The 15,405-nt window shown below is 45.7% G+C and overlaps 1 protein-coding gene across 1 annotated transcript in view; it reads left to right on the top strand.

Annotated features, from left to right (window-relative positions):
- LOC140740895 (Fanconi anemia core complex-associated protein 24-like) overlaps positions 1-15,405 on the top strand; it is a 194,050-nt gene that overhangs the window by 99,170 nt on the left and 79,475 nt on the right. Inside the window, exon 7 of the mRNA XM_073070507.1 lies at positions 283-323. Coding sequence (XP_072926608.1) covers positions 283-323 — 41 coding nt within the window. The remainder of the gene's footprint in view (positions 1-282; positions 324-15,405) is intronic.

The following is a 15,405-nucleotide window of genomic DNA, read 5'->3' on the forward strand; positions in this document are numbered from 1 at the left end:
CTCCTCTGAGTGAGTTGCTTCTGGACCCAACATTACACTCACTCAACTGTAAAGGAGTGTGAGCTGTCACAAGTCTGTAATTGTAGGTGAGGCCAGTCTCTGTTCTTTTGAAGGGGCCTCACTGGAGTAGCAAATCTCTTGATTAAATCGGGCTGGGATAGAGATTTGGTGTAGCCTCTGCTGCCGTGCCCTGGTGGTGAGCTGAGGGGGAAGGACGCACATCCTGCTGTTCACTTATTGTTCAGGCAAAGCCACTAACTCAGAGCCTTGCTTACGTTGCAGACATGCGGTAAACCGGGCCCAGGAGAAGCCCAAGCATGGAGGTAAAGATCCTTAAAGGTTTCTCTTAATTTATCATTTGTGCATCGAAACATACAGTGAAATGCACCGGTTTGCATCAATGGCCACCATAGTCTGAAGATGTGATGCTGGCACCACACCATGCTTCTGGCACCAACACAGCTTGACAACATCTCACGAGCCCTAATCCATATGTCTTTGGAATGTGAGAGGAAACTGGAGCACCCAGAAGAACATAGAAATCTACAACATGTTACAGGCCCTATGGCCCACACTGTTCTGCTGACTATGTAACCAACTCGACACTGCATAGAATTACCCTACTGAATCACCTTCTATTTTTCTAAGCTCCATGTACCTATCTTAACAGTCTCTTAAAAGTACCTGTTGTATCCACCTCTACCACCTTCGCTGGCAGTGCATTCCATGCACCCACCACTCTCAGTGTGGAAAAACTTACCCCTGACATCCCCTCTGTACCTACTTCCAAGCACTTTAAAACTATGCCCCCTCGTGTTAGCAGTTTCAGCCCCGGGGAAAAAGCCTCTGGCTATCCACACAGTCAATGCCTCTTGTCACCCATACACCTCTATCAGGTTACCTCTCATCCATTGTTCCAAGGAGAAAAGGCCGAGTTCACTCAACCTATTCTCATAAGGCATGCTCCCCAATCCAGTCAACATCCTTGTAAATCTCCTCTGCACTCTCTCTGTAGTATCCACATCCTTCCTGTAGTGAGGTGACCAGAACTGAGCACAGTACTCCAAGTGGGGTCTGACCAGAGTCTTATATATCTGTAACAATATCTCACCACTCCTGAACTCAATCCCCCGGTTGATGAAAGCCAACACACCATTAGCCTTCTTAACAACACTGTCAACCTGCGCAGCAGCTTTGACTGTCCTATCGACACAGACCCCAAGAGCCCTCTGATCCTCCACACTGTTAAGAATCTTACCATTAATGCTATTAATAAGAGGTATTTATTGAATACTTCAGTATTCACTATGAAAAAGGATCTTGGTGATTGTAGTGATGACTTGCAGCAGACTGAAAAGCTTGAGCATGTAGATATTAAGAGACGATGTGCTGGAGCTTTTGGAAAGCATCAAATTGGATAAGTTGCCGGGTACCAGCTAATGTGGGAGGCAAGGGAGGAGATTGCTGAGCCTCTGGCGATGATCTTTGCATCATCAATGGAGACTGGAGAGGTTCCGGAGGATTGGAGGGTTGCGGATGTTGTTCCTTTATTCAAGAAAGACAGTATGATAGAGAAGATCCTGAGAGGCAGGATATATGAACATTTGGAGAGGTAAAATATGATTAGGAATAGCCAGCATGGCTTTGTCAAGGGCAGGTCGTGCCTTACGAGACTGATTAAATTTTTTGAGGATGTGACTAAACATATTGATGAAGGAAGAGCAGTAGATGTAGTGTATATGGATTTTAGCAAGGCATTTGATAAGGTACCCCATGCAAGGCTTATTGAGAAAGTAAGGAGGCATGGGAACCAAGGGGATATTACTTTATGGATCCAGAACTGGCTTGCCCACAGAAGGCAAAGAGTGGTTGTAGACGGGTCATATTCTACACATGGTGATCGGTCACCAGTGGGGTGCCTCAGGGATCTGTTCTGGGACCCTTACTCTTCGTGATTTTTATAAATGACTTGGATGAGGAAGTGGAGGGATAGGTTAGTAAGTTTGCTGATGACACAAAGGTTGGGGGTGTTGTGGATAGTGTGGAGGGTTGTCAGAGGTTACAATGGGACATCGATAGGATACAAAACCGGGCTGAGAAGTGGCAGATGGAGTTCAACCCAGATAAGTGTGAAGAGCTTCATTTTGGTAGGTCAAATATGATGGCAGAATATAGTATTAATGGTAAGACTCTTGGCAGTGTGAAGGATCTGAGGGATCTTGGGGTCCGAGTCCATAAGACACTCAAAGCAGCTGTGCAGGTTGACTCTGTAGTTAAGAAGGCATACGGTGCATTGGCCTTCATCAATCGTGGAATTGAATTTAGGAGCCGAGAGGTAATGTTGCAGCTATATAGGAGCCTGGTCAGACCCCACTTGGAGTACTGTGCTCAGTTCTGGTCGCCTCACTACAAGAAGGATGTGGAAGCCATAGAGAGGGTGTAGAGGAGATTTACAAGGATGTTGCCTGGATTGGGGAGCATGTCTTATGAGAATAGGTTGAGTGAACTTGGCCTTTTCTCCTTGGAGCGACGGAGGATGAGAGGTGACCTGATAGAGGGGTATAAGATGATGAGAGGCATTGATTGTGTGGATTGTCAGAGGCTTTTTCCCAGGGCTGAAATGGTTGTAGAAGAGGACACAGGTTTAAGGTGCTGGGGAGTAGGTACAGAGGAGATGTCAGGGGTAAGTTTTTTTTTCCCTCAGAGAGTGGTGAGTGTGTGGAATGGGCTGCCAGCAACAGTGGTGGAGGCAGATACAATAGGGTCTTTTTTTATGGAGCTTAGAAAAATATAGGGCTATAGGTAAGCCTACTAATTTCTAAAGTAGGGACATGTTTGACACAACTTCATGGGCCGAAGGACCTGTATTGTACTGTAGGTTTTCTATGTTTCTACTATATTCTGCCATTATATTTGACCTACCAAAATGAACCACTTCACACTTATCTGGGTTGAACTCCATCTGGCACTTCTCAGCCCAGTATTGCATCCTATCGATGTCCCATTGTAACCTCTGACAACCCTCCACACTATCCACAATATCACCCAACCTTTGTGTCATCAGCAAACTTACTAACCCACCCCTCCACTTCCTCATCCAGGTCATGTATAAAAATTAACTAAGAGTAGGGGTCCCAGATCAGATCCCTGCTTAACACCACACTGGTCACCGTCCTCTATGCAGAATACAAGCCATCTACAACCACCCTTTGCTTTCTGTGGACAAGCCAATTCTGGATCCACAAAGCAATTTCCCCTTGGATCCCATGTCTCCTTACTTTCTGAATGAGCCTTTCATAGGGAACCTTAACAAGTGTTATTGAAATCCATATATACTACTAACACTGCTCTACCTTCATCAGTGTGTTTTGTTACATCCTCGAAGAATTCAGTCAGGCTCGTAAGGCATGACCTGCCTTTGATAAAACCATGCTGATGATTCCTAATCAGATTAGGTCACTCCAAATGCTCTTAAATCCTGCCTCTCAGGATCTTCTCCAACAACTTGCCCACCACTGAAGTAAGACTTGCTGCTCTATAATTTCCTGGATTCTACTCCCTTTCTTGAACAAGAGAACAACATTTGCAACCTTGCAGTCCTCCAGTACTTCTCCCCTCTGTATTGATGATGCAAAGATCATTGTCAGAGGCTCAGCAATCTCCTCCCTTGCTTCCCACAGTAGCCTGGGGTATATCTCGTCTGGTCCTGGCGACTTATCTAACTTAATGCTTTTCGAAAGCTGCAGCACATCCTCTTTCTTAATGTCTATATGCTCAAGTGTTTCAGTCTGCTGTAAGTCATCCCCACAATTGCCAAGGTCCTTTCCACTGGTGTATACTGAAGCAAAGTATTCATTAAGTACCTCCACTACCTCCTCCGACTCCATGCACGTTTCCACTATCACTCCTGATTGGTCTGATTCTCACAATGTTCTTCCTCTTGCTCTTCATGTACTTGTAGAATGCCTTGAGGTTTTCCTTAATCCTGCTCTCCAAGGCCTTCTCATGGCCCCTTCTATCTCTCATAGTTTCATTGTTAAGTCCCTTACTGGCAACCTGTAATTTTCCAGAGCTCTATCGGTACCTAATTTCTTAAACCTTTCATAAGCTTTTCTTTTCTTCTTTACTAGATTTTCCACATCCTTTGTACACCATGATTCTTTTACCCTACCACCCTTTGCCTGCCTCAATGGAACATACATTTGCAGAATGCCATGCAAATGTTCCCTGAATATTTGTCACATTTCTGCCATTCATTTCTCTGAGAACATCTGCTCCCAGTTTACGCTCCCAAGCTTCTGCCTGGTAGTATCATATTTTACCTCACCCCAATTAGATGTTTTCCCAAACTGTCTGTTCCTATCCCTCTCCAGCGCTCTGGTAAAGGAGGACTATCTCCAAAATGCTGTCCCACCGAGAAACTGACACAGTCATGGGGAGTACATACACACTCCTTACAGACAGCAGCTGGAATTGAACCCAGGTCATGGCACTGTAAAGCGTTGCACTAACAGCTACACCACTGCTATGAGTTGTTGAGAAAAGAAGCAGTTCCAATTCTGCTCTGGGTTTTCAATTCCTTCAGCTTTCAGGGACTCTGGGTACTAACTTGAATTTATTGTCACTTACACGTGTATGTGTACACATAGGACAAAGCAGCTGCATCACAGACATGGCATCAGATAAGCAGAATTTACAAGAAAACCATCAATTAAACATAGCTTCTACGCTGATTTTAGAAGAAAGGACACAATAAGAACAAAACAACTGAATAAAAGTGTTCAGAGTGCCAAACTTGTAGGGATTAGGGTTCAAGCAACACACACAAAATGCTGGTGGAACGCAGCAGGCCAGGCAGCATCTATAAGGAGAAGCACTGTCGATGTTTCGGGCTGAGACCCTTTGTCAGGATTAGGGTTCTGCTGGTTGGTTCAAGAACTGAATGGTTGAAGGAAAATAACTGTTCTTGACCCTGGTGGTGTGGGGCTTCAGGCTGATGGTAGGTGTGAGATGGTATGTCCAGGGAGTGGGGAATCTTTGATGTATATTGCCTTCTTTAGGCTGCATTTCCTGTAGATAATGCTGATGGTGGGGACAAATATGGCCATGATGTACTGAGCTGAGTCCACTGCTCATCGCAGTTTTTGCAGGTACGTCGCATGGTTTTGGTTTCTTTGTGGTGCTTACCCCAAATTTTTCTTTTCACTCTGAGTCAACTTATGCCTTAATTTAGAATTTATTAATTTAAGTATTTCAGTTCTCTCTGCGCGAGACCCAATGCGTCAATGAAAGGATCTGAAATGAACTGCTCCTTCAGGGCCCTCTGTAACATCTCAGGAGCAGCAGGGACAGGAATCATGGGCTGAGATTTAAGATCAGTGACAGGAATCACAGGGACAGAATGAAAATTGAAACAGAATGAAGATCAGGGGCACAGAATGCAGATCGGGGCAGGAATCAGGGGCACAGAATACAGATCGGGGCAGGAATCAGGGACAGAATACAGATCGGGGCAGGAATCAGGGACACAGAAAACAGATCGGGGCAGGAATCATGGGCAGAGAATGAAGATCAGTGACAGGAGTCACAGGGACAGAGACTGAAGATCAGGGACAGGAATCACAGGGACTGAGACTGAGTCACAGGGACAGAGACGGAAGATCAGGGACAGGAATCACAGGGGCAGAGAATGAAGATCAGGGACAGATGGAAGATCAGGGACAGGAATCACAGGGACTGAGACTGAAGATCAGTGACAGGAGTCACAGGGACAGAGACGGAAGATCGGACAGGAATCACAGGGACAGAGACTGAAGATCAGTGACAGGAGTCACAGGGACAGAGACGGAAGATCAGGGACAGAAATCACAGCGACAAAGACTGAAGATCAGGGACAGGAATCACAGGGACTGAGACTGAAAATCAGGGACAGAAATCACAGGGACAGATGGAAGATCAGGGACAGGAATCACAGGGACTGAGACTGAAGATCAGTGACAGGAGTCACAGGGACAGAGACGGAAGATCAGTGACAGAGACGGAAGATCAGGGACAGGAATCACAGGGACTGAGACTGAAGCTCAGGGACAGAGACTGAAGTTCAGGGACAGGAATCACAGGGACTGAGACGGAAGATCAGGGACAGGAATCACAGGGACTGAGACGGAAGATCAGGGACAGGAATCACAGGGGCAGAGAATGAAGATCAGGGACAGGAATCAGAGGGACTGAGACTGAAGATCAGTGACAGGAGTCACAGGGACAGAGACGGAAGATCAGGGACAGGAATCACAGGGACAGAGACTGAAGATCAGTGACAGGAATCACAGGGACAGAGACTGAAGATCAGGGACAGAAATCACAGCGACAAAGACTGAAGATCAGGGACAGGAATCACAGGGACTGAGACTGAAGATCAGGGACAGATGGAAGATCAGGGACAGGAATCACAGGGACTGAGACTGAAGATCAGTGACAGGAGTCACAGGGACAGAGACGGAAGATCAGGGACAGGAATCACAGGGACTGAGACTGAAGCTCAGGGACAGAGACTGAAGTTCAGGGACAGGAATCACAGGGACTGAGACGGAAGATCAGGGACAGGAATCACAGGGACTGAGACGGAAGATCAGGGACAGGAATCACAGGGGCAGAGAATGAAGATCAGGGACAGATGGAAGATCAGGGACAGGAATCACAGGGACTGAGACTGAAGATCAGTGACTGGAGTCACAGGGACAGAGACGGAAGATCAGGGACAGGAATCACAGGGACAGAAATCACAGGGACAGAGACTGAAGATCAGTGACAGGAGTCACAGGGACAGAGACGGAAGATCAGGGACAGAAATCACAGGGACAAAGACTGAAGATCAGGGACAGGAATCACAGGGACTGAGACTGAAGATCAGGGACAGAAATCACAGGGACAGATAGAAGATCAGGGACAGGAATCACAGGGACTGAGACTGAAGATCAGGGACAGGAATCACAGGGACTGAGACTGAAGATCAGGGACAGAAATCACAGGGACAGATGGAAGATCAGGGACAGGAATCACAGGGACTGAGACTGAAGATCAGTGACAGGAGTCACAGGGACAGAGACGGAAGATCAGGGACAGGAATCACAGGGACTGAGACTGAAGCTCAGGGACAGAGACTGAAGTTCAGGGACAGGAATCACAGGGACTGAGACGGAAGATCAGGGACAGGAATCACAGGGACTGAGACGGAAGATCAGGGACAGGAATCACAGGGGCAGAGAATGAAGATCAGGGACAGATGGAAGATCAGGGACAGGAATCACAGGGACTGAGACTGAAGATCAGTGACTGGAGTCACAGGGACAGAGACGGAAGATCAGGGACAGGAATCACAGGGACAGGAATCACAGGGACAGAGACTGAAGATCAGTGACAGGAGTCACAGGGACAGAGACGGAAGATCAGGGACAGAAATCACAGCGACAAAGACTGAAGATCAGGGACAGGAATCACAGGGACTGAGACTGAAGATCAGGGACAGATAGAAGATCAGGGACAGGAATCACAGGGACTGAGACTGAAGATCAGTGACAGGAGTCACAGGGACAGAGACGGAAGATCAGTGACAGAGACGGAAGATCAGGGACAGGAATCACAGGGACTGAGACTGAAGCTCAGGGACAGAGACTGAAGTTCAGGGACAGGAATCACAGGGACTGAGACGGAAGATCAGGGACAGGAATCACAGGGACTGAGACTGAAGATCAGTGACAGGAGTCACAGGGACAGAGACGGAAGATCAGGGACAGGAATCACAGGGACTGAGACTGAAGCTCAGGGACAGAGACTGAAGTTCAGGGACAGGAATCACAGGGACTGAGACGGAAGATCAGGGACAGGAATCACAGGGACTGAGACGGAAGATCAGGGACAGGAATCACAGGGACTGAGATGGAAGATCAGGGACAGGAATCACAGGGACTGAGACTGAAGATCAGGGACAGAAATCACAGGGACTGAGACGGAAGATCAGGGACAGGAATCACAGGGACTGAGACTGAAGATCAGTGACAGAAATCGCAGGGACTGAGACTGAAGATCAGGGACAGAAACTGAAGATCAGGGACGGGAATCACAGGGACAGAGACTGAAGATCAGGAACAGGAATCACAGGGACAGAGACTGAAGATCAGGGACAGGAATCACAGGGACAGAGACGGAAGATCAGGGACAGGAATCACAGGGACAGATGGAAGATCAGGGACAGGAATCACAGGGACTGAGACTGAAGATCAGGGACAGGAATCACAGGGACTGAGACTGAAGCTCTGGGACAGAGACTGAAGTTCAGGGACAGGAATCACAGGGACTGAGACTGAAGATCAGGGACAGAAATCACAGGGACTGAGACGGAAGATCAGGGACAGGAATCACAGGGACTGAGACTGAAGATCAGTGACAGAAATCGCAGGGACTGAGACTGAAGATCAGGGACGGGAATCACAGGGACAGAGACTGAAGATCAGGAACAGGAATCACAGGGACAGAGACTGAAGATCAGGGACAGGAATCACAGGGACAGAGACGGAGGATCAGGGACAGGAATCACAGGGACTGAGACTGAAGATCAGTGACAGAAATCGCAGGGACTGAGACTGAAGATCAGGGACAGGAATCACAGGGACTGAGACTGAAGATCAGGGACAGGAATCACAGGGACTGAGACTGAAGATCAGTGACAGAAATCGCAAGGACTGAGACTGAAGATCAGGGACGGGAATCACAGGGACTGAGACTGAAGATCAGGGACAGGAATCACAGGGACTGAGACGGAAGATCAGGAACAGGAATCACAGGGACTGAGACGGAAGATCAGGGACAGAGATGGAAGATCAGGGACAGGAATCACAGGGACTGAGACTGAAGACCAGGGACAGAAATCACAGGGACTGAGACTGAAGACCAGGGACAGAAATCACAGGGACTGAGACGGAAGATCAGGGACTGAGACGGAAGATCAGGGACTGAGACTGAAGACCAAGGACAGAAATCACAGGGACTGAGACGGAAGATCAGGGACAGAGATGAAGATCAGGGACAGGAATCACAGGGACTGAGACAGAAGATCAGGGACAGAGATGAAGATCAGGGACAGGAATCACAGGGACTGAGATGGAAGATCAGGGACTGAGACGGAAGATCAGGGACTGGAATCACAGGGACTGAGACTGAAGACCAGGGACAGAAATCACAGGGACTGAGACGGAAGATCAGGGACAGAGATGAAGATCAGGGACAGGAATCACAGGGACTGAGACGGAAGATCAGTGACAGAGATGAAGATCAGGGGCAGGAATCACAGGGACTGAGACTGAAGACCAGGGACAAGAATCACAGGGACTGAGACGGAAGATCAGGGACAGAGATGAAGATCAGGGGCAGGAATCACAGGGACTGAGACAGAAGATCAGGGACAGAGATGAAGATCAGGGACTGAGACTGAAGAACAGGGACAGAGATGAAGATCAGGGATAGGAATCACAGGGACTGAGACCGAAGATCAGCGAGAAGAATGACAGCGGCGGAATTAAAATCAAAACAGACAATGAAGATCAGGTTTGAACATGAGAAATAGGAGCAGAGTAGGCCATCAGGCCTGTTGAGCCTGTTCTACCATTCAATAAGATCATGGCTGATCTGGCCATGGACTCATCTCCAACTATCTGCATTTTCCCATTAACCCTTAATTGCCCTACTATGCAAAAATCTATTCAATCTTGTCTTAAATATATTTACTGAGGTAGCCTCCACTGCTTCATTGGGCAGAGAATACCACAGATTCACCATTCTCTGGGAAAAGCAGTTCCTCCTCATCTCTGTCCTAAATTTACTCCCCTGAATCTTGAGGCTACGTCCCCTATTTCTAATCTCACGTATCAGTGGAAAATACTTTCCTGCTTCTACCTTACCTATCCCCTTTCATAATTTTTTATGTTGCTATAAGATCTCCTCTCATTCTTTTGAATTCCAGTGAGTACAGTCCCAGGTTCTTCATAGTCTAATTGCTTTTCATAGTCTAATCCCCTTATCTTTGGAATCAACCTGGTGAACCTCCTCTGCACTGCCTCCAAAGCCAGTATATCCTTCCTCAAGTATGGAGACCAGAACTGCACACACTACTCCAGGTGCGGCATCACCAGTACCCTATATAGTTACAACATAACCTCCCTGCTCTTAAATTCAATCCCTCTAGCAATGAAGTCCAACATTCCATTTGCCTTCTTGATAGCCTGCTGCACCTACAAACCAACCTTTTGTGATTCATGCACAAGCACTCCCAAGTCCCTCTGCACAGCAGCATGCTGCAATTTTTTACCATTTAAATAATAATCTGCTCTTCTGTTTTCCTTCCAAAGTGGATGACCTCGCATTTACCAACATTGCACTTTGGAAGGACAAACCAAGGTAGAACATACAAGGTAAATGGTAGGACACTGAGGAGTGCAGAAAAACAGGGATCTGGGAATACAGATACAAAATTCCTTAAAAGTGGTGTCAAAGGTAGATAGGGTCGTAAAGAGAGCTTTTGGTACATTGGCCTTTATAAATCTAAGTATTGAGTATAAGAGTTGGAATGTTATGGTGAGGTTGTATAAGGCATTGGTGAGGCCGAATTTGGAGTATTGTGTGCAATTTTGGTCACAAAATTACAGGAAGGATATTAATAAGGTTGAAAGAGTGCAGAGAAGGTTTACAAGGATGTTGCTGGGACTTGAGAAACTGAGCTACAGAGAAAGTTTGAATAGGTTAGGACTTTATTCACTGGAGCGTAGAAGAATGAGGGGAGATTTGATAGAGGTATGTAAAATTTTGATGGGTATAGATAGAGTGAATGCAAGCAGGTTTTTTCCACTGAGGCTAGGGGAGAAAAAAACCAGAGGACATGGGTTAAGGGTGAAGGGGGAAAAGTTTAAAGGGAACATTAGGAGGGGCTTCTTCACACAGAGAGTGGTAGGAGTGTAGAATGAGCTGCCAGATGAAGTGGTAAATACGGGCTCACTTTTAACATTTCAAAAAAACTTGCACAGGTACATGGATGAGAGGGGTATGGTGGGATATAGTACAGGTGCAGGTCAGTGGGACTAGACAGAAAAATGGTTCGGCACAGCCAAGAAGGGCCAAAAGGCCTGTTTCTGTGCTGTAATGTTCTACAGTTCTATTGCACTCCATCTGCCAGACCCTTGCCCACTATCTCTCTGCAGACTCTCTGTGCCTTCTGCACAATTTGCCTTTGTACTCTATTTAGTACCATCAGCAAACTTAGATACACTACACTTGGTCCCCTCTTCCAGATTGTTAATGTATATAGTGAACAGTTGCGGGCCCAGCACCAACCCCTGCGGCAAACCGCTCACCACTGATTGGCAACCAGAGTAACACCCATGTACCCCAGCTCTCTAAATTTTTTTAGTTAACCAATCCTCTATCCATGCTAATATATCACCCCCAACTCTATGCATCCTTATCTTATGGATAAGTCTTTTATGTGGCACCTTATCGAACGCCTTCTGGAATCCAAGTAAATAACGTCTATCTGGTCCCCTCTATCCACTGTGCTCGTTATATCTTCAAAGAACTCCAGGAAGTTTGTCAAACAGGACCTCCCTTTGCTGAATCCATGCTGCGTCTGCCTGATGGATCCATTTCTTTCCAGATGCCTCTTTATTTCTTCTTTAATGATAGCTTCAAGCATTTGTCCAACTAAGATGTTAAACTAACTGGCCTATAGTTAACTGCTTTTTGAACAGTGGCGTGACTTTCACCTTCTTCCAATCTGCCAGGACCTGCCCATAATCCAGACAGCTTTGGTAAATTAACACCAAAGCCTTTACTATAACTTCTGTCATTTCTTTCGCTACCCTGGGATGCATTCCATCAGGACCAGGGGACTTGTCTATCTTCAGACCCACAAGTTTGCTCAGCACTGCCTCTTTAGTGATAGCTATTGTATTCAGGTCCTCACCTCCCATCGCATCCACAACATCTCTCTTTGGCATGTTAGATGTGTCCTCCACCATGAAGACCAACACAAAATAGTAATTCAAGGCCTCAGCCATTTCCTCATTACCCATTATCAATTCCCTCTTCTCGTCCTCCATTTTCCACTTTATATAATTATAAAACCTTTTATTATCCTTTGTTATATGTTGTGCAAGTTCTTTTTCCTAATCTAGCTTTCCTTTCTTTGTTGCTCGCTTAGTGGTTCTTTGTGCTTTTTATAGTTTTCCCAATCTTCCAGTTTCCCACTACTCTCAGTGACTTTGTACGCATGAACGTTTAGTTTGATGCCTTCTTTTATTTCCTTAGTTATCCATGACTGGCTCTCCCTACCCTTACTGTCCTTGCTTTTAACTGGAATATACTTTTGTTGAGCACCATGAAAAATCTCTTTGAAAGTCTTACACTGTTCAGCTGTTCCACCATATAGCCTGTATTCCCAGTCTACACTAGCCAAATCCTCCCTCATCTCATTGTAGCATCCCTTGTCTAGGCATAATACATCGGTTTCTGATTCAACTATTGTACATTCCATTTGTATGAGAAACTCAATCATACTGTGATCACTCTTTCCAAAAGGATCTCTAACCTGTCTTATTGCACAGGACCAGATCTAAGATAGCACATTCCCTTTGTGGGTTCAGTAACATGCTGTTCAAGAAAGCCATCACGGATGCATTCTGTGAAGTCGTCCTCAAGACTGCCATGACTAACTTGATTCACCCAATCTATGTGCAAGTTAAGGTCCTCCCCCCCCCCCCCCCCCACAATAACTGCTTTTCCATTCTTACATGCCTCAGATATTTCTCTGGTTATTACCTGTGCCACTGTAATGTTATTATTCAGTGGCCGATAGACAACTCCCACCAGTGGTTTTTTCCCTTTACTATTCCTAATCTCTACCCAGATGGATTCAACATTCTGCTTCTTAGATCTTATATTATCTCTCACTATCGCCCTGATCTCATCTTTAATTAAGAGCGCTTTCCCATCTCCCTCACCTTCCTGCCTATCCTTCCACATTACCTGATATCCTTGGATATTTAATTTCCAATCCTCTCCACCCTGCAACCACATTTCTGTAATGGCCACTAAATCATACCCTTTTGTGCTGGTTTGAGACACAAGTTCACTGACCTTGTTTCAAATACTACGGGCATTTAGATAAAGTGCCCTTACACCCATTGTACTTTTAAAATCTTGTAATCTTTTACTCTTTTTCACTTGACTTTTCTTCACTCACTTTTACTTTACTCTTTTTTTTATCTTTTGTTTTTCTTTATCCACACTTTTCTCTTTTACGTTATCCATACTTCTCCAATCTGTTGAATCCACCCCCCCCCCCCCACCCCGCTATTTATTTTAAAGCCCTAGTTATGCAATTCGCTAGGATCCAGGTCCCGTCACGGTTCAGGTGGAGCCTGTCCCATTAGTACAGTTCCCTCCTTCCCCAAGACTTGTGCCAGTTTCCTACAAATTCAAACCCACTTCTCCCACACCAGTCCTTGAGCCACACATTTAACTCTTTAATCTTCTTGACCCTATGCCAATTTGCTCAAGTAGTAATCCAGAGATTACCACCTTTTTGGTTTGGCTTTTTAATTTAGTTCCTAGCTGCTCAAATTCCCTCAGCAGAACCTCTTTCCTCATTCTACCTATGTCGCTGGTACCCACATGGACCACAACAACTGGACCTTTCCCCTCCCACTGCAAATTCCTCTGCAGGTCAGATAAGATGTCCTGAACCCAGGTATCAGGCAGGGAACACAGTCTTGAAGATGCTCTGTCCTCGTGACAGAGAACTCTGTCTATTCCCCTGACTACACTATCCCCAATTACCACTACATTTCTCTTCTCTCCCCCCTCTAGAATGGCTCCCTGAACCATGGGGCCACAGTTAGGTTGTTCATCCTTCCTACAGTCCCACTCTCATCCACACAGGGAGCAAGAACCTCACACCTGATGGACAAGCTCAGGGGCTGAGGCTCCTCCAGCTCTGTCTCTTGGATCCCACTACCCGCCTCACTCACAGTCACACCCTCTTGTCCCTGATCACAGACCGAATTTCAGGCAGCAACAGTGGCATGCAAAAGTTTGGGCACCCCTGGTCAAAATTTCTGTTTCTGTGAATAGCTAAGCGAGGAAAAGATGACCTGATTTCCAAAAGGCATAAAGCTAAAGATGACACATTTCTTTAATACTTTAAGCATGATTACTTTTTTCATTTCCATCTTTTACAGTTTCAAAATAACAAAAAAGGAAAAGGGCCTGAAGCAAAAGTTTGAGCACCCTGCATGGTCAGTACTTAGTAACACCCCGTTTGGCAAGAATCACAGCTTGTAAGCACTTTCTGTAGCCAGCTAAGAGTCTTTGTTACATACCCGTGGGTATCTTGTACCTGTCACATGACAATGATGTAATTGATGCTATGCTGGAGATGGAGGTAATGGTCTTGTGATGGTGGAGTTACGTCATTTTCCTGCCAGTGAGAGGTCACGTGATTGTTTTTGTTTACAGGGTATAAAAGGAGAACCCCACCCTGTGACGTGGGCAGTTCGTGGCTGAATTCGCCACTGACTCCATGTTGCTGCATATTCTGATATTATGACGCAGTTTCGTTTAAAAGTGGAGTTTTACTTTCTGTTTTAAGTCTCAAAGGTTATTGCTGGCAGTTTTGCTATAATACTGTCAGTTTGGTCAGTGGAGAGTGAAGATTTTAAAGGAGTTCGGAAATCCCAAAGGATTGGGAAAGTTAATGTCGACGGTGAAACAGATTCGACCTTTGCTTAATCTTTGCACGAGGAATTAGTAACGAGTATCCATGATAACTCCTGTTCTGCCAGAAGAGCAGAGGGTTGGATACAAAGTTTCATCAAAGAAAGGTCAGTGCCTTTAAGCCGTTTTATTTCCTTCGATCGCAAATCCTCCCAGGAATAACATACTTCGGCTGAGATCAGCAGTAACTCCACAAAAGAGGATTTAAATCATTTCAAGAAGTCTCTCCTTTAATGGTCTGTGTAAGCATTTGGACTTTTGCATTACTACTTCTAGGAACTATTTTCGCATTCTCGTAAGAACTGTTCGAGCTGCCGTATCGCAGCTGACTTCCGGTTAAATTAATTGTTTGTTTACTTTTGGGTTTTTTACAGTGTTTAATAAATGTTTTGTTTATTAAAAAACTGTCTCAAATCATATATTCATTGTTGCTGATTTGTAACACTTTCAATTCTTGTTTGAGGGATTTTTGCCCATTCTTCCTTGCAAAAGGCTTCTAGTTCTGTGAGATTCTTGGGCTGTCTTGCATGCACTGCTCTTTTGAGGTCTATCCACAGATTTTCGATGATGTTTAGGTTGGGGGATTGT

Source organism: Hemitrygon akajei, chromosome 17 (genome assembly GCF_048418815.1).
Source record: "Hemitrygon akajei chromosome 17, sHemAka1.3, whole genome shotgun sequence".
NCBI classification, from domain to species: domain Eukaryota; kingdom Metazoa; phylum Chordata; class Chondrichthyes; order Myliobatiformes; family Dasyatidae; genus Hemitrygon; species Hemitrygon akajei.